The following is a 19,235-nucleotide window of genomic DNA, read 5'->3' as shown; positions in this document are numbered from 1 at the left end:
TTTCTAAGTAATTGGAAAAGAACATTGACTCCATCTGGAAACGCCTATATGAGTCAATATAGTATTACAACTCAAATTTTGTATCACCTGTGCTCAATAACAGTATTTAATTTTTATAAGTGGATATTGTTACCATTCTTATGTTTATAGTTTTTATTTACTAGGAGTTACAATATCGATTTCATATGAACTCGAATATTATTTCATCATTGAAATTATCCTCAACAATTACTTTCATGTAAAATAAAAAAAAATGATGGCTTTCCATTAAACAAAATTACCATCATCTTTATAATTTCAAATTTGATTACAGATCTTAAAAATTAATTTAAGTCATTATGTATTACATCAAAATTTTTACTAAAAAGTATCAACATTTTGTATCCTATCTTTCCTTCGTATCAGTTATTGATATGAAAAAATAAAATAAATATCCATATATTTTATAATTTAAAGGATTAAATAATTTGTTACGAAAAAATTAAAAAGTAAAATTGATTTTATTTTATGTATAACTTAAATAAAGTTTATTTATCAATACTTTTTTAAATTATAAAAACAATAAAAATTATAAATAAATATTACCAATTTGTAATTTTATAGAATTACTGAATTTGATTTTAGTTAAATCCAATTATAAAACGATTACAACAAATTTAGTTCCATTCGATCAGAAAGATCCAATCATTGCAACGCTTTGATCACTTTTACTAAAACATGAAGTTTGCAAAAATTACGGGACCAGAAAAGAAAAGCTAGTCTTAATTGAGTATCACTAGATCTTCAAGTCCTACACCTTTCATTTTTTCTTTCATTTAAATCTATTGCTTTCAATAATAATCATATGGTGTATATGATAAAATTAACAACTATGTGTACGTATGTATGTATGTAAATGTACGTATAACAATTATAATATGTTCTATCTGCTGTAACGTGCAGTGCTGAGAGTAGTATTTGAGATAGTGTTGCGAGTGCAATTAATCATCGTGATCTCATAGTTCCAAGCACTTAAATGTCGTCAATGAATACATTGTAGTTGCTAAAATTTGTGTACGTTGAATATTATTTTGTTAATTAAAGCCACACCTAAACTGACATACTGAAACCTGTTTTTAGTTATATTGTTTCTACTTAAGTATTGTTGTTAATTTATATAGATGGTAATAAGTTTTAAAGGTATTCTTGAGGATCCTATGTTAAAGGTAATTTGATGCCATATTTTAGTATATTCAATTTTAATATATTTTAAGATGTCAAAAATGCAATGCAATGTTAATTGAAATATACATTTCTATATTATCGGTGCAAAGTATTTTATAAAAATCAATTAATATTCTCTTAAATTCTTATTCTTATTTAGATCATCTTAATCAATTAGATGCTTAAACTATAATATTTTTTCTTTTTAAACAGATTCATACATAATAATATCCTGATATAAAAAGTATTCATGCCTTTTTGTTTGGAAAATTACACAACCTGTAACATGGAGGAATATGCTGTAGTATCAGATGTATCAGTTGTAGATGTTTACGACATTGCTTCAGAAATAGGGAAAGAATGTGAGAAACTCATAGATTCGTTTGGAGTAGAATCAGTAACAAATCTTATGCCAAAAGTGATACATGCATTGGAGCTATTAGAAAGTCTTGCAACTAAAAATGAACGTGAAAATACAATAGTCCAGGAATTACGTGCAAAGATTTCACAATTGGAAACTGATAAGATTGGAAAAGCTGAAGACAGACAAAGATTCGAAAAGGTACTTCACTTTCAATAATTGCTTAGTTTTAGTTTTGACACTTTTGTTTAAAGTCATTTAATTATTACCTAGGAACTAGAACAAATTGAGGAACATTGGCGACAAGAATCTCGTGATCTAGTAGGAATGGTTACAAGATTGCAGGAAGAAAATAGGCGATTAGCAGAGGCTCTACAAGAATCGCATAGTGATAGTCAGTACAGCAGTAAACAAAGTACTAACAACCTGTCTTTTATCTACTAACCCAATGCTGAAACTGTCATATTATATATACAGGGTGAACAATTTGATATTACCACCTTGAAATAAAGGTCACTTTTAAACTAGAGATCTACAACAAGTGGGTACAATTGGTCAGGTGAGTTGGGTGAAGTGACATAGCACCCATATGATTGTACCTGCCCTTGTTGATCTCTTTACTTCAAACCTCTGAAAAATTTTCTCATAGAAAACTTTCATTGTATCTATTATATTGTCCCTGGAACTACATAATTTTTCCTTTATTTATATACTACAATGATAATGATATTAATGTAAATTGATGTAATAATTTCAAATAGTTCACTCTGTATGTGTACTACTCTTATTATTATTATTATTATTATTATTATTATTATTAATATACATTATTAATAATAATAATAATAATAATAATAATAATTACACAAATATGTTTTAGCCTTTACAGCTAGTCAAGAAGTTGATGTGACAGTATTACAACATTTAAGGTCCATGATAGACAAACAAAGAGATCAAATTCGAGTAAGAGACAAAGAATTGCTGCAGAAAAATGTGGAAATAGAAAATGTAAATTGGTACTTACGTTTATATATAATTTGATAAGTAGTGATTAAGTATTACTTGCAGAATATTTTCCATTTACCATAGTATGATTAATTTTTTAGTATTTGCTTTGCTATATCTGAATAATAGTAATGTACTATTTTATCATAATTCACTTTTGTATTGTATGCAGCTAACAGCACAGGTTGAAAAACTTGGAGTTGTTGGTCGAGAATTAAAACGCAAACAACGTCAAGCACAAATGCAAGCTCGCGGTTTGGTGGAAGAAAGAGCAGATTTTTTGGCACAGTTACAAGATCAAAATCGTGAACTGATAAATCTTCGAGCTCGTCTTGGTTTGGCAAGAAAAGAAAATGAAGATTTAAGTAAATTGCAGGGATGTCCAGACCTAACAAATAAGGCTGTTTATGATCTAGACGATCCTGACAGACCAAGGTTTACTACTGCTGAATTAAAAGAAATTCTACATGAACGAAATGAATTGAAAGCCAGGGTTTCCGATTTGGAAGATGAACTGGAACTATATCGACCAAAACCTGAAATGTATATCATTTTTCTTAAATACGATTTTATATCAAAGTTTTCTAGTACTATTATCTGTTACTTAGAGTTGCATGTTTTATAACAAAAAATTTCCCTTTTTGTTCTATGGTAGTGTGGAAGACGATAAAGATGCTCCTGTCCAAGGACCACTTCCTTACGAACCAGATGATGCACCATGGAAAAAATCTGAATCTGGAATTCGTAAATTGTAAGTAGTTTATATATGTATATCAATTATTTTAGTTTTAATTACAGAAAGCATTTCAATACAGTATTTAATTATCAGTTTCAGAAAAATTTTCTCAGAGTCTAGCAGTAGCTTTTTAGTCGGTAGTAGTCCACGTAGAAGTCTTTCAAGTCTATCAAAGATGGCCCTGTCTGGAAATAGTACATGTGATGAATCTGTATAATGGTTTTTGAACAAGCGACTAAACAACTTTAAACATCTTACAAGAAATGGTTGGACATAATACTCTTGGATCTACATACAGTATTTTATCCCTTGGTAATGATTAGACATTCATAAAAATTATTTTAAAACATTCATAGAATGGTTTTTTAGAAACAACCGCAATTAGTCAATGTAATGAAATAATTGACTGATATGAGTGTAGGCATTTATACAGAAACAAAGCATTCGAATATGTGCATGCATTAATATATATTTAATATTTACAAAGATCAGAAAGACATAAAATTTACTTATCCATGTCTTACAAAATGAATTGGCATTTTGAAAAATTAAACATATTAATAATAATACATGTAATAAAGTCTCTTTATTTAATAATTTCAATAAATTGCAGTAATAAAAAAATAAAATTAGATGGTGATATTTTTTATAAATTATATATTTATGTTTAACCAAAAATAGAAGTCTATAGACAACAAAATGAAAAATTGAATTTTATCTCGTTAACATTTGAAATTATGCAATTTTTTTCTGTATTTATCATATACTAATTAGAAATATATTTGAAGTTTGGAAATATATTAATAACTAGCATGTTGAATATAACATCATTTTTATTATAAACTATTTAATGTTATGGTGGAGTGCATAAGAAGTAACAATTATTTTGTAATGTATTTATGTTTATATTTTTTGTTCCACTTTGAAAGCTTATTTAGCAGAATAAATAAGTTATACCTGAGCATAATTTAAAACACTTTTCAAGTTGCATTTCAATTAAGATTTATATTAAATACTATACATTTCGTTTATTCTTTCACACAAACTTTAATATTAAAATGTGTTGATCGTTTTATAATTCATGCCACTGGATGCCAATGTGAAAACATATGTAAGCATTGTATTCATATATAGTTTGTAAATAATAATTGGAAATCACGAATTTAAATGTATTTAAGATAATATAGTATACTTTGACAAAAAGATGTTAATATATAACGATAGAATAACTTATAATAGTCTCATTAATGTGAAAAATATCTAATTGCTTTAAATAATAAATACATATGACTTATAAACCACACAGTACTAATGTGTCTCATTACTTCATGAATTAAAATTACAAAAATAATCAACATAGTTTTACCACCAATATGTCTTAATAGTAATTGAGAAAAAACTGATTTACAAACATTATTTACAAACAATTTATGCATAACTAGAGGATCAATAATTAATGTAACAGTCATACGAGGATGCAATTATTAATTTAATTATCGTAAAAAAGTAGTTAAATTGTAAAATTTCATCAACATGATATAGTGGTTTGTAAAATTTTCTAAAGCCTTGATACTTTTCGAATATGTGACTTTAAACATACGGAAAAAAAATTATTTTTGAAATAGTGAAAACATCCATAGTTAATTAAATTAAAATGTTACAAAATATATAAAAAGAATTTAAAACATTGAAAATTTAAAAAACATATCTATAACTTAAGTTATATTTTAATACAAATAATGCATGTTCATTTTTCAATGAAATTATTTTTTTCAACTATAATCTGTTAAAATTATCGTAATTTTGATCCTATTAAAATGTGCCTATTAAATAAACATAATCATCTTCAATACACTATGTTAACAAATTCCTGAAGGAAATTAGTAAGAAGAATTTATCAATATTATGTAAAGCACAATACAATTTATTGTGTTTTCAATGAAAATTGAACATGTTTAAAGTACTAAATAACCATTAGGTTTAGAATTGTTCAAAACATGTAAGTTCAGAGTAGTAATAATCCTTAGAAGTAAAGAAAAAATCAAACCAAATAAAGATCTTGTATCTCATATACAATGAAGAATTATTAATAAATTAGAGTATTATTATATTAGTCATATTATTAATTATTATTTATAACAAAATTAACACTACATAATAAGTAATAGTATTATATGTATTTTATTATGTAGGAAAATGTTTATATATGTATGTAATATATTACATCATAATTAAGCAAACGATAATTTCATTTCAAATAATTAATATACATATGTGCAACACCAAACACAAATTATTTATAGTACATAAATAATGAACGTTAATGTTTGTATTTTCTACATAAGTAAAAGAATAAAGTAAAAAAAAAACTTTTCAATTGCTAAAGATATGTACAATGTAATACTTGTGATGAACAACAAAGTATAAACATTATAGTAGTAGAATTCAATATTTGCGTTATTAATTTTGTTCTTATATTGTTAAATATTACTAATTAATAATATATTACGTAGAACATAGGATTTAAAAAATTATATAGAAACAAGTCGTGTAAAAGTGCCAAAGAAAATAACAGGTACAGTTACTAGAATGATGTGAATATCCATGAAAGCAATTAAATATTTTATTCATAATTTCCCAGTTTATTTATACTATTAATTCTATTAGTAATTTCATTAAAATGGTTGTAATACTTTTGGATACATTATCACTGTTGCTAATTTGCAAGTTTTAATGCCTTAACATTTATAGAACTGAAATATACTTTATTGTAATCAGTTCTTTGAAAATAAATGATCATGTTCTGTAAGCTGCAGTTCTTTTAATAATTATATATAAAATAACATCTTTGACATAATTGATAATTACTCGATTATAATATTAGCCTCCTTAAGATAGAAATATATTTAATTGAAAAAAACGCAAGATTGGTTGTATGTATTTAACAATCTACAATGGTGCAATAGAATAAATCAACATTTTACGATATTTCAGTTTGTGCCTGAATTTAAGTAAGTCTAATCCAGCATCATTTAATTAAATCTTAAGAATTGATCTCCATTTATTCTCAATCAATATCCCATTACACCATTGGGTTGTTTATTACAAAACACCAGTTTTAGGATGTGTAAAACATAAAAATGCAATAAAAATAACAAAGCAAATAATATTTTGATGATCGGTATCATTTAAAAATCTATGTTCTATTATTTTGTAAAACGAAATGTATAAAATATTTTGTGCTTACATTTCAAACAAAGAATGTGAAACAAAGTTGAAATACTTTAAAGTTGACACGCTGTCATTTTTTCGAAACTTGCAAAATAAATTAAAATTTATAAGATTCACACAGTTGACTAGTACGCTATAAATCTACGTTGTTCAAATTAGCTGCGGATCCTGTTGGCAAATCTGGTGGTACAAACTTACCAATAGGTTGTATTGCCTGTCGTTGCTCAGCCAATTTGCGCATTTCTTGCCTAAGCTTACTTAAAATAGCATGATTTGGTTGATTAACCGCGGCTTTACCTTGTAATAGTGTGATTTCTTGTTCCAATTGTTTTTTTTCTTTGAAAGATTTTACACTACGAGATCCATATAACCTTAGCAGAGAACCCCAAGATTGAATATGAGGATGCATAAGCTGCAGAATAGCTTGTGCAGCTCGTTGTTTACCATCTTTCTTATTGCGACATACCTAGAATTTAACTTTTTACAATTCTTATAATGTAGCAAACAACGTATTAAAATATAAAATATAACTCTTTTTTAGTTGTTTATGAATTTTAAGTTGCATCAATATTTTGACCCATTAGTGATTGGTTACCATTGATTAAGTAATTGTTTTTAAAAACTTTTCCAGATATAGTTGTTTACGGTATTTTAAACAAAGAAACACGCACATAATTTTACTTACAACGGTAGCCTCGTGTTTTCCAACACGCATTGTAAATTCATTGCGTTGATGTTTCAATGTGTTTACAGAATAATTAATGTGCATATCGCCCAGTCCATAATTTCGTTGAAGACAAGTGATTAAAATAGCATGTGGTGATGGTTCAGTTGTTTTTGCACAAAATTCTGCGACTCGCGGATCGTTTATTGATATTTCATCAAAGAACGATAGATCCGCATCAAAATTTGTTCTAGATGCCTTAATCATTCGACTATTATTACCAGACACTGTATTTCCACCATTATCACCAGAAATCTTATCTCTCATTTGAGGAATTAAGATTTCAAGAGTTTTTCGAGCAGCATTAGCTTTTGCTTGCTTTTTGCTGCTACCAAAACCGCTTCCATACTCCATATCATTAATACACACGACAGCGGAGTATGGTGTTGCAGCATTTTCTAAAAACAATTGTTTAGTTTTATAAAAATTCCTCAGATTTGTCTAATTTAAATTTTTTTTAGTACTTATAAATTAATTTGAATTATATGTTTAATATATACGTATGTACATTTGGTTCACAAATGTTATACTTTAATCAACTTACCTAATTCCTTAAATTTATAAGTTGGTTGCTTTTTAAGTGCATGTTGTACATATTCATGAAGTATACAAACATAACTTTTGCCTGAAGGATTCATTATCCAATGTTTTGGCGGTCTTTGTCCACCACTATCATCTCCTGTAGTACCACTACTATTTCCTGTTAAACTAGAGCTGCTAACTGGAAATGTTATTAATTTTGTTCCATCAGGTAAAGTTGGTCGTTCAAGTTGTTTTCGATGTCTTTTATTTTTTGTAAATTTCCTCCTTGCTGACCATGATCTAAAAGTATAATGAAAATGCTAATCAAATTCATTATGTTATAAAAGTACCAGCATTTACTTAACATATGGTATGTACTTACTGAAATCTCATTACTTTAATAGCTTTGAAACGAAAGATTGATTGACAATAATTTCTCAATTGTTCACTATCTAATGAATGCGCTGCTCGATTTTCTTGAATTGTTTCAATTTTTGCACTAGGAAGATTACACACTTCTGCATTTGAGTCGCGTTCCTTTTCTTTTTTTCTTTCTTCCTCTTCTTCATGCAAAGCTCTTTTATATTGAAGACAAGGTATTGCGCTAACAGGCACTTCATGCTTTCTTACACTGCCAGGGCCAAGAAAATATGGTTTTGCAAGGGTACAAACTCTACTTTGTTTGTGTAAATACAAAGGCATTCCACTGTTATGCGTTACTTGTACCCAACCTTCCGGAAGTACATCAAAATGATTATGGCCAATTTCTGAAAGGGAATTACATTATAAATTTTATGTTCTCTTTTTTTTCTTTATCTTAATGCTGCAATTAAAAACATTTTTGTTTTTATTACATATACAAGTGATACAGTTTTGATACAATATTAAAATTTTACTACATTAAAAAATTTAAATACTTACCATCCAAGACAAGTTTTTCTTTCTCTTCATATGGTACGCTATCTTTCTTGTCTCTTTTTTTGCCTTTAAATTCTTCTGGTAAACCTAATAGTGGCATATAATACTTAACTAAAAATAGTACTCTGCAGCTGCACGATCTATGTAAGAAGTACAAAAAGAGAAAACAAGTAATCTGATTTCTTTCTACGTCATTTGACTCTTACATCTGCATGTTTCATAATTTGTGTACTTTGCTCTCAATGCTTAATTATTAATTTCTATTTAATCTATATATTCTATACTTAAGTTTCCAATGTAGAAAGATAAAAAAAATCTGTTACAATAACTGATTTTACTGTAACATTAAGATTTACCTTCTTCGAGCATAGCCTCAATTTCTTCATCAGGTACATCGGAATCTATACTTTCATTTGTGTCCGAGTCCATATCAGAGCAATTTTGATCTGGATGTCGTTCTATATCATCCAAAACATCAAATTGTCTTAAATCATCTGTAACTACAATACAATCTGTATTGGACTCCATAATACAGTCTTCAGTGGTCAAACTATTATATACACTTGTGTCATCAGCAGATGCAGTTTCTTCCTCTAGCATATGTCCACAATGGCTTCTATCAGACATTATTCTACTATGGTTATCAGTATTTAATTCTGACGTGCTGACTTCAAATATATTTTCATTGGATTTTGCATTCATTAAAGCAGCATTTTGATGATTGTCCAAACCCATCTCACTTTGAGAATTCATACTCGATTCAGGTGTTTCTTCAAGATCTTCTTTATCCATGTCCATTATGTGTACGACAAGGTATCTGCTAAAATACTGTAAGGTCTAATAACCAATGATATATAAGACACAATGTCTAATAACCAATGATATATAAGACAAAATTATAATGGATGTCTAACTTCTTATATTTGATCAAATATTTGATGTATTCATCAACAGCTGACAAAGAATTTTCAAATATTGCTTAGGAGAAAGATATTGTTTAAAGTTAAGCGTAAACTCCATATATAATGACCCATGGATTAAATAATATCATCCGCGTCGTATGGCCACACCACTTTCACCAATGAGGCCAAAGTCCAATCGATTTGAAACCACTTTAAAAATGGCAACGAAAATTGGACATTTGCATTAGTGTTAGCAGTTTGGGGCCGATTATATATCCATGAGTACATATCACATGAATGATATTATATTGTCTGACTATTGCAGACGATAGCTGATACAATTCGCTGTATTATTTAGCTGGCTGGTTCCGAAGTTAGACAGGAACAACATTGAAAAATTGAACCTGTTACTAGCTTGGACTATGCACTGACAATCAAAAAATTTCTTGTTAAAATAACATTGGAGGCATTTTTGATTGTAATGTAATACTGGTTGTGTTCAGTTCTGATATTTCTTAACAATATATTAACAAAATTAAATATTTAGAAACTATATATAAAACAATGCATTATAAAAATTTCAAAATCAGCTATGTTAAATAAAAATGATCTAAATTTCTCTTAATTCAAGCAGATATTAGTAACTTAGTAAATATACTTTTACTGTGATAAAATTCTTAGTTTCATGGTTTATAATTATTCTATAAAAATTTATTAATTTTCCTAAATTATTTAAAATTAGTTTGTTCTATATAATTCCAAAAATGTTAAATTGAATACACGATAATTGTTATACTATAACAATAATTTGCAATTACGATTATAATGATACGTGAATTTACTTTTTACATTAAAATGTGATAGTATTATATAATTTGTATACTTGATATGTAAATTTTATATGTAACATAAATCGATATTATCATTAATTTCATACAATTCCATAATAATACCTTTATTTATGTATATCACAATTATTGTATATTTCTGAAAATTATAAAGACTAGCTCTCCAACAATAAAATTTGCAATGTTTGGTTAGATGCCATCTATCTTTGAATATTTTCAATTTACTGATATTCTTGTTACTTGTAGTCTTAAACAATAGAAAAAGCTTTCATATCAGTCTTATTGAGATATAACACATAATCACAAACACTATATAATTATCTTAAACTAAAATTATATTTATTTAAACTTCAACTGCATTCACGCAATACTACAATCGTCCCCCATGCGTTTCTTAGAAATACGATAGAACGGAAACTCTCATGATAAGAATATAATATGAAGTGCTACCTACCATCTTAGTGAAGAACTATTGCCTAAATAATTTTATTGTATTATATGTATGTATAATTTGTTATATATTATAGTCCAAAATATATAAAATTTAAGGAACATTATTAATATTTAAAGAAAAACAACATTGACTCATTCACAAATCACATAATTTTTTAAGACCCTTAAATTTCAAACTTGACTCAATATTTATAAATTCCAAATAAAAGTTTATGATAAAAAAAAAATTGTATTATATCTAACATATGAATTTATTATTAATTAAAAATATTTTTAATTAATTATAATACCAGTGTAGCAAGGGCATAGTATGATAAACATAATATTCTAATTTTTATTTACAAGCAAATGCATATTTGACTATTTTTCCAATTTATTTAACATATATGTATACACTTAAAATTATTTTAAAATAACCTATTAATGTAATTAGATAAATTTCTGCACAGGTACTATTTTTTATATGTTAAAATACACTATTTACATAGAAAATCTCTTAACACATCTATACAAAAGTCACGATTATTGCACATAGTTTTGGTTTTCATTGGCAAGTACATTAACAAAATTTAGCTTATTAAAACTGATGTAATTTACATTTAATTTGCAACATTCATAATTTTGCAAAGATGTATATATATGTATATATGTATAACTATTAATTCTTTTCTCTTCACTTAATATACTCCATTTAAAGCATTGTTTGCTATATACGTATTTACACTGTAACAATTAGACATTATTGAAACATCATAAATATACAGAGCACCAATAATTATATATCTGAAAAGTTTGTTAAGTATCATAATGATCTTGCCTATAAATATTATTACTACATAAAACAATATATTGTAACATATATAAATTAAAAGTATGTTGTATCAGGAATTTTTCTTATCCTTACAGGCAAACGTCTATTGAAAAATGAACTATCATTTACTTTTAACATTTTAATAGAATATTCTGATGAAATAATATAAAATTACTGAAATAATATTACAAGTAAAATCTTATTTTTTGCCAAAAGACATTAAAATAGTTTATTAGTTATCTAGTTAATATAAAGCATAAAATTTCTAGTTAAAACATAAAATCTCTCACAATTGCAAGAAATAATGATGATATAACATAAATAGCCACAGGCTAAACTATTAAGAAATGAAACATTTGTTTGAACCTTCACATACAGCATTTCTATTAAACACTCTAATATTCTATAACAAAACTGAATTTTCTTCAATTATTCATCATCATTGAGGTAGTTACATGAAAATAAATATTTAATATAATATCACTTTTTTATTTGATTTTTATCTTATGTAATTTGAGCTTAAACCCAAGTAATTCTGAAAGCACTCCTGAAAGTGCAGATAGTAGTACCACTTTTGTGATTGTATACAGATAGGGGTTAGCAGATAAACCAGATATTTTAAATGGACTTTCAAGTTCCTGTAAATTATATATGAATTATCTGACTTAGTAAAAATATGTGTGAATATATATATATATATATTATTTGCATTACCTTTATTAAATCTGCTGCTAATTTGAGTACATTATTTGCTACCATAAGCTCTTCCTTTTTATGTGGTTTTTGTTCTATTTGTAAATATAAATTAATCTAAAACAAACCAAAGTCAAATACTTTCATTTACCACAAGAATATAGACTATCTTGAACATAAAATCCATTTTACTGTAATTACCTGTTCAGTTATCAAAACAGAAAGATTTCTATATTTTTTATTAATTTTTGTACCCAGAGTCATAAAACGCAATATAAATATTCCAAGGGAAAAACTCCAAAATAATGCTTCAACGTTATATCGGGAATGCAAACTTTCAAGATCCTACAAAATCATAACATTCACAGAATACTTTAACTTTATTAAACTCACTTTGTATTATTTTTGTTTACCTTAATTAACTCCAAGCTCACAAATGACAACAATAATAACGTAACAACGAATACTGCTGATACTATTACGTCTACCGATCGTTGTGGCCCTCTTCTCTATAATAAGTTATATATTAAATAAAGTATTTGTTATAAATGAAATGATAAATTTATAAAAATGTTGCATTATGTTAAAGAAATAAATTTATACTTTTAAATTTGTACTTTTAAATGTTTTGATTAAACCATTATAAAAACGTTAATTATATTATTTAAAAACAATTCTTCAAAATGCTATAAAATGAAAATATATATAACATGTTCATCTTACTTTCAAATAAGATCTAACGCTCAACCATAGTTTTATGTTGCGTACTTTATTCAGTCGAAAGTGCGGTAAATCAGACTTTCTTGCACGTCTCGACGATGTTAGATGCGAAAATAATTTAGCATATAAGAGCCTTTGCTTATAAGTACGTTCCGCAACTGCTAATAAAAAAAATAATAAACAGGACAATATTAGCCTCTCAAATGCTGATATAAGCACTACTATACGTTCCCTGAAATCATTATTTATAATAATAAATTATTTCTTACACAAAACATCTATATATTATGCCATTATTCAATCAGTTTGCACTTACCAAAGAGTTGTTCCAAATGCCAAACCTATCACTTTACATAAAATATCGCTATAAGTTTCCAAACTAACAGAAGTTAAGTCATTTGGTATGAAAGAATTGGTTACATTGTTACTATTGTCCATTCCAACGTGATCGCTTAATCGTTTAATGGATGGTATTAATGATAATACCACGCTAAGCATTAGACCACCATAAAAATAATTCATACTCTCAGGCATTGACTCCACTCTAGCAATAATTGCTGAACTAATGTCCAGCACCGATAGCTCAGCTTTTTTTATGTCACGACGTGTCCATATAGCACATGAAACTAAAATACATGTTCAAATTATTTGTCTAATAGATTGTAATATTGAATTTGCCAAAAATTATATTTAAGATTGATCATAGAAAATAAGAAATACTTGAGCTATCAAATTCTATTCAGAAAAAAGTGCAATACTATGTGTTGTGATTGTTTAAAATAACTAGAAATTATAATTTCTACTACATTGTTATAATATACATTACCACGATCATATGAAGCACAACTAGAACTAAGCATTATGGAAGGTGGTAATTCAAATTCCCAAGAAAAGGGATACTCCACAAATTCTCCATAATTTTTGTTTGTCTCACTATGCAAATCAGATTCCTCAAGTTCTGAACTGCAAGAATTACTGAAGTTCATATTTTCTTAAAATTATAATGTAATGTAATGTAAAAACAATTTATATAATTATCACAAATGTAATTTATATGAATAAAAAATATAAAATTATGTGGTACATTTAGTATTGTATACAAGGTTCTTAGTCTTCTTGAATTCACCTCACTTTTTTAAAGAAATTTCTTATTCTTTTTAGATTTACGGTGGAGTTTGAAAACAAAAATCTGATATAGTTCTTAATCATGAGTAATTATAATAATTTTAAAACTGATAAAAAACATTTAGTTTATTAGACCCATTACCAAATATTTGCAATATACTGTTGCCAGTTTCATAGCACAGCAGTTAAGAATCACTGGTATTGAGAGCAATAGACCTTTTATGATAGAAAATTACTTTCATAGCAATATTGTAATCTTATACCTGTAGCTACATTCATCACTATTTGTAGTTACTCCCATCCATTCAGTAGCAGAGGTTGTGGCCTCTGTTAAATGATGTGTAGCAGCTTCTTCACATTCTCCTTCTTCTTCGCTTTCACATTGTTGCCGATCTTTTCTTGGACCAATTGCCATGGGACAATGATCCTTATCCTTCAGAATATAATTCAAAATTTTAACATATACTTGCATATATTTTTACAAATGAAAAAAAACTTTGCATAACTTATAGTACATAATTGTCTAATACAATATAAGAAAATTTTAAAAGCTGAATAATATACAAATATTTGAAAATTTTTCACAATACATTATATTTATTTTCTTATATTATAATAAAAAAATAATTTCCACTTAAAATTGACATCATTAGCTTTTTCACTTTGATTTTCATAAAAAGAACTCCTAAATGTTCCATACGTATAAATATTTTAAAAATTACATAAAATTTGGTATTAATTATATAAATTATATTTCTAATTACTAGAAGTTTATTCATAAACTTGTACATTAATAATTTGTTTTAAAATTATTTGCGCATGTTTAGATTACAATAGATGTATATGAACAAAATTATAAATTGAAACAAATAAATATAAGTATAAATTGGACGTAGTTTAAACTTATTTCAAAGTATAATATTTTACTTATGATTGTTACAAGTATTATTATGAAATTGTTGTATAAACTAAAATAAATTTATAAATGAACTAAGAAATACTTACCATTTTATTAGAAGTTTCTCCTTCACTCTTTGATGAAATATCTTCTTCTGTTTTCAATAACTCAATTGCTACATGAAAAGTAGAAGACAATCATTTAGCTAATACACCACTTTACTTTTCCAACAAAGATTAATGAATATTATCAGTTCAAAACAAACAATAAACCATTAATAAATAGAAAAATAAATTGTACATTTTTAAATAAAAGAATCATAAATAATATATTTAAAACTTTCATATACATAAACTATAAAAGTAAATTATTTTCTGCAAATTTTATAAGATTTTATATCATACATCATAGTTTAAGTTTTTCATATAAAATATTTCAATAAAAATTGTTATAAATCAAACCTGAAAATTTAGGTTGCAATAAAATTTGTTGACAAGTAGAACCTTTCATCTGAAGATTGGATTTTTCATTACTTTTATGTAATATATCTCTTTTCTGTTTAGGCTTTTCAATTGTCGTTTGTGTAATACCTTTATCATTATCACTTGATACATTTCCATTTAAACTTTCAAATCCATCATCATCTTGATGTATGTTTTTTGTATTTTGATCTGTAACATCATTTACAACAAAGATATACTTTGTACTTGTATATAAACATATAGCTAAGACTAAAAATGTTAGTGCAATGTATTAACTTGATTGACTATGACTAGCTGAAGCTTCATTCATGGGAAGAGGATTGCTCATAGACACATTGATAAGTTCACTATCACAGGATGTTTGAGCAGTCACAAATTCCTATAAAAGATAAACTATTGTAAAGGTAACCATTAAAAATTTGATATGTACACGTCTTTGAAGTAATGAAATATAAGTACCTGAGATCGACTAGTTGTCAAAGAATTTTCAATTACAACCTTTTTAGCAAATCGCACAGAAGTTAAGACGTCACCATTTATTGTACTAGCTTTTTCAGAAGCAGTATCTTGAGATGATTTGGAATCTTCATGCAAACCTATAAGTAATATAATTCCTAGTAAATAAAAATATATGCTAATTGTTTAAAATGATTATACATTTTACAGAAACAAGAATTTACGTAAGTTTTGTCTTGTTCTTGATTTACCCATTCGACACCTAGTGTGTCGTGAACGTCTAACTACCCTCTGTTTACTGTGTCCATCAGTCATTGATGGCCCTGAATGAGTTGATACAATATCAGAATGAACAATGCATAGTACTAACATCATAATAGTAGGTATTAATACTTCTGATGTTGACACGATCTGTACAAAAATCTCATTTATTAAATGTTCATACATTATGCTTGTAATAGAAATATGATTATTATCATACATCACTTTCATTGTCCTTGGCCATCTGATAAAAGTATATACACATATTGATCAACTGTAAACTATACAGTAATAAAAATAATGTAAAGATTTTCAAACTAGTCTGCTGCATCCACCATTTCCTATATAAAGGGAGAAATAATAACCGTTGAAGTGCCAAGCATGCTACTGTTGATAATCCATGCTTTGGCTTGGCTTTTGGAAAAGAAGAACCTATGAGGAAAATTTTATACATGTAAAAATAATATTTATTTTTGTAAAAAATCTATTTATAATTGCAAAATAATCTTCCAATTCAACCTTACCTCGCACAAGATCGACATCAATAAATTCTGTTTTCAATTTTGCAGTTCTCATTGGAACATGCGTAAATCCACCAAGAATGTGTTGTTCTACAGTCTTTTCCCATTGTTGCTTATCATATGTACCAATTTTCTTCTGATACCTAAAATATGATAATCATCCATTAAATTAAATTTACATTGGTTTCAATAAGTTTTTTTACAATGCTAAAATATCAAATTTCTTACCAATAAACAAGCTTATTTAATTTCATTTTTGCCGATTGCTATCGCAGTCCTATAGAATGACTATTAATTTTTAATTTTACCCAATAATTGGATGTGTCTAAACGAACGGAAGATAATTTTCCGTATACTTGTGTTAGTAAATTTAAAGGAAATGTTGCTCCCATAATATATAACATATAACGAACGACAACTAATAACAACCTTTTATTTCACAATATTCGAGTGGAAAGAAACAAAGTACGAACAATGTTCGTGATACATTTAATAATTTTCACGCCATTGCCTAGAATTGGAAATTATTTAATGATCCTTGGTAATAATAATGACAATTAAGCAGCGCGAGTAATCTTAATTCAATTTACGTCTTTACTAGTAAAATCTGGTATAAGTTTGCCATGCATTCAACATTTCTTATATCGAATCCATTCGTTGTCAAACTGCCCTAGTATAAACCTGTACTTTTCTGTTATCAAAATTACGGAGTATATACATATGTCACAACCAATCCTATAATAATAAGTATGGAACAACATATTTCATTGGTCATTATTTGCATTTCGAGTTTTCTTCATTTTTGTTATAATAATTTTTAAAATATTTTTAAAAATCGTGTATTTAATATGTGTTTTAATAATATTTTAATTTTTATTACATTTTAATAATAATACTTTTATAATGAATAATAATTTTATTACAAAGTATCAAATTATTCTTCTATATGTTCCAACAAAAATATGTATATAATTTGATCGATTTTTCACATATGTACATATATTTCAAATTAAATTCAAGACTCTTATCTTAAAAATTTCAAAAATAATTTGAGTATTATAACGGAACTAAATTGTATAAAGGTTATAATTATTAGGTAATTCAATCATTTTTAGTCATTACCATTACAAAGTTCCTAAATTATTATTTTATTATGAAAATATACTTTATACTGTATACTTCATTGGATGAGTATTCGGTGTAAACAAAATCACGTGATGCAACAGGACCGAATAGCAAGGTGTTATATCTCAAATAGAAACAGTTACAATAGAATTTATATAAGTTACAATTTATGTATAAAAGTAGACTTTTTTTTGAAGGATGTAACATTTACTACAATTTTTCAATAAAAACTTTTAGATGTTCTTCCGAAAATTCCTAATGGTTAAACAGTACCAAATTAGATAGAAGAAGGGGAAAGGGAACTAAATACTAAATATAAAATTTTAATTTCGGGTATTTAATAGTTTCCGAAATATTAATAACAAAATTCCGTACAATACATTGTATTCAGCCTATACGTACGTTACACAGGCATCATTAATGCAACTGTCATTCTCTGTATTATTATCGTTGTCAATTGCTGGGCAGCCGATTACACAGCGATGTAGGCCTCCGTATCTATAGGGTGCTCACGTAATTTTTTTTCACGTGTTAATCAAGTTGGCGTGATGTTGCACTCGCTACGAGAAAATCTCAGCGACGAAAGAAAATCTAGCCTAACTCTAACATATTTCATAAAAACTAATATTAATTACAAAATGTTTCGGCGACCAAAAATTACAATAACATAATGCATAAATTTTAAGTAAGAGATTCTATAAAAACTGAGATTCAATATCACTCTGCACCATTGGCTATTCAATACTCGATAACAAATGATAGCAACAAATTCTCAACGGAAATAATTTCAATGTATTGTGTGGAAAGTTTTTTATTATTATTTCGGAAACTATTAAATATCCACAGCTAAAATGTTATATTTAGGACCTACTTCTCCTACACTACTTCTTCCTAAAATTTGACGTCGACCGGTTAGTGGGGTTTTTTGGAAGTCCAGTCAAACTTTCACACTAGTTAAAAAAACTAGTGATTTGATTATTTATCAAATCATTTCGTGTTTCAATCCACTGTGTATTATACTCTAAAATTTTAGTTTGAATATGATTTAAATTTTTAAATAACAAAAGATGACCTGTCGAGAGTTCCCTTATCCTTATTTTCAAACGATAATTTAATTTTGTAACAATATTTTTGCTGTCCAAAAAATGATTAACAGCGTATTTCTATTATTATTTTTGTATCAATTTATTTATTATTATATTATTTAAGCGTCGTGTTTATAATAAACAATGATTAATGC

The 19,235-nt window shown here is 26.7% G+C and overlaps 3 protein-coding genes across 18 annotated transcripts; 1 reads left to right on the top strand and 2 right to left on the bottom strand.

The window, feature by feature from the left end:
* Positions 1-776: 776 nt before the first annotated feature.
* Rilpl (Rab interacting lysosomal protein like) lies at positions 777-3,918 on the top strand. Of its 7 annotated transcripts, none has more exons than XM_076327755.1 (8): positions 777-1,053; positions 1,161-1,205; positions 1,417-1,765; positions 1,838-1,979; positions 2,445-2,572; positions 2,742-3,112; positions 3,225-3,320; positions 3,399-3,917. In XM_076327755.1, exons 3-8 carry the CDS (start codon positions 1,454-1,456, stop codon positions 3,520-3,522), a joined length of 1,173 nt encoding a protein of 390 aa, XP_076183870.1. In that variant the 5' UTR covers positions 777-1,053; positions 1,161-1,205; positions 1,417-1,453; the 3' UTR covers positions 3,523-3,917. The 7 variants fall into 7 exon arrangements, with proteins under 7 accessions (XP_076183870.1, XP_076183890.1, XP_076183859.1 ...); XM_076327763.1 differs by having other exon boundaries at positions 791-897; XM_076327775.1 differs by lacking the exon at positions 1,161-1,205 and having other exon boundaries at positions 3,399-3,918.
* A 2,193-nt stretch (positions 3,919-6,111) lies between these two features.
* On the bottom strand, positions 6,112-10,876 carry Pasha (microprocessor complex subunit partner of drosha). Of its 5 annotated transcripts, none has more exons than XM_076327400.1 (7): positions 10,556-10,876; positions 9,057-9,537; positions 8,704-8,787; positions 8,165-8,549; positions 7,805-8,082; positions 7,222-7,658; positions 6,112-7,002 (listed from the first exon to the last, which is right to left on the bottom strand). In XM_076327400.1, the coding sequence occupies exons 2-7, from the start codon at positions 9,496-9,498 to the stop codon at positions 6,670-6,672; spliced, it is 1,959 nt and encodes a 652-aa protein (XP_076183515.1). In that variant the 5' UTR covers positions 9,499-9,537; positions 10,556-10,876; the 3' UTR covers positions 6,112-6,669. The 5 variants fall into 5 exon arrangements, with proteins under 5 accessions (XP_076183515.1, XP_076183535.1, XP_076183505.1 ...); XM_076327420.1 differs by having other exon boundaries at positions 9,057-9,528; XM_076327390.1 differs by having other exon boundaries at positions 9,057-9,520; positions 10,556-10,875.
* A 1,124-nt stretch (positions 10,877-12,000) lies between these two features.
* On the bottom strand, positions 12,001-18,804 carry LOC143143037 (protein phtf-like). Of its 6 annotated transcripts, none has more exons than XM_076303893.1 (17): positions 17,300-17,579; positions 17,099-17,195; positions 16,874-17,013; positions 16,570-16,781; positions 16,313-16,499; positions 16,092-16,228; positions 15,909-16,011; positions 15,612-15,821; positions 15,258-15,325; positions 14,516-14,685; positions 13,954-14,102; positions 13,444-13,753; positions 13,131-13,359; positions 12,821-12,916; positions 12,609-12,752; positions 12,429-12,524; positions 12,002-12,352 (listed from the first exon to the last, which is right to left on the bottom strand). In XM_076303893.1, the coding sequence occupies exons 2-17, from the start codon at positions 17,122-17,124 to the stop codon at positions 12,203-12,205; spliced, it is 2,427 nt and encodes an 808-aa protein (XP_076160008.1). In that variant the 5' UTR covers positions 17,125-17,195; positions 17,300-17,579; the 3' UTR covers positions 12,002-12,202. The 6 variants fall into 6 exon arrangements, with proteins under 6 accessions (XP_076160034.1, XP_076160008.1, XP_076160000.1 ...); XM_076303885.1 differs by having other exon boundaries at positions 17,099-17,381; positions 17,461-17,553; XM_076303901.1 differs by having other exon boundaries at positions 17,099-17,381; positions 17,469-17,545.
* Between the last annotated feature and the right edge of the window lie 431 nt (positions 18,805-19,235).

Source organism: Ptiloglossa arizonensis, chromosome 1 (genome assembly GCF_051014685.1).
Source record: "Ptiloglossa arizonensis isolate GNS036 chromosome 1, iyPtiAriz1_principal, whole genome shotgun sequence".
Lineage (NCBI taxonomy): Eukaryota > Metazoa > Arthropoda > Insecta > Hymenoptera > Colletidae > Ptiloglossa > Ptiloglossa arizonensis.
This window is presented reverse-complemented; position numbering and strand designations above follow the sequence as displayed.

Bases quoted from the DNA above. Each gene is read 5' to 3' on its own strand.
- Pasha (XM_076327400.1), bottom strand. From the start codon at position 9,498: ATGGACATGGATAAAGAAGATCTTGAAGAAACACCTGAATCGAGTATG. The intron at 8,788-9,056 runs GTAAATCTTAAT...TGCCACTATTAG, and splicing joins TGAGGCTATGCTCGAAGAAG to GTTTACCAGAAGAATTTAAA. The intron at 7,659-7,804 runs GTAAGTTGATTA...AATTGTTTTTAG, and splicing joins TTATAAATTTAAGGAATTAG to AAAATGCTGCAACACCATAC.
- LOC143143037 (XM_076303877.1), bottom strand. From the start codon at position 17,124: ATGAAATTAAATAAGCTTGTTTATTG. The intron at 16,782-16,873 runs GTAAGGTTGAAT...TTTTCCTCATAG, and splicing joins TGATGTCGATCTTGTGCGAG to GTTCTTCTTTTCCAAAAGCC. The intron at 12,353-12,428 runs GTAATGCAAATA...TATAATTTACAG, and splicing joins TAGCAGCAGATTTAATAAAG to GAACTTGAAAGTCCATTTAA.
- Rilpl (XM_076327775.1), top strand. From the start codon at position 1,454: ATGCCTTTTTGTTTGGAAAATTACACAACCTGTAACATGGAGGAATAT. The intron at 3,113-3,224 runs GTATATCATTTT...GTTCTATGGTAG, and splicing joins TATCGACCAAAACCTGAAAT to TGTGGAAGACGATAAAGATG. The intron at 3,321-3,398 runs GTAAGTAGTTTA...TTTAATTATCAG, and splicing joins GAATCTGGAATTCGTAAATT to TTTCAGAAAAATTTTCTCAG.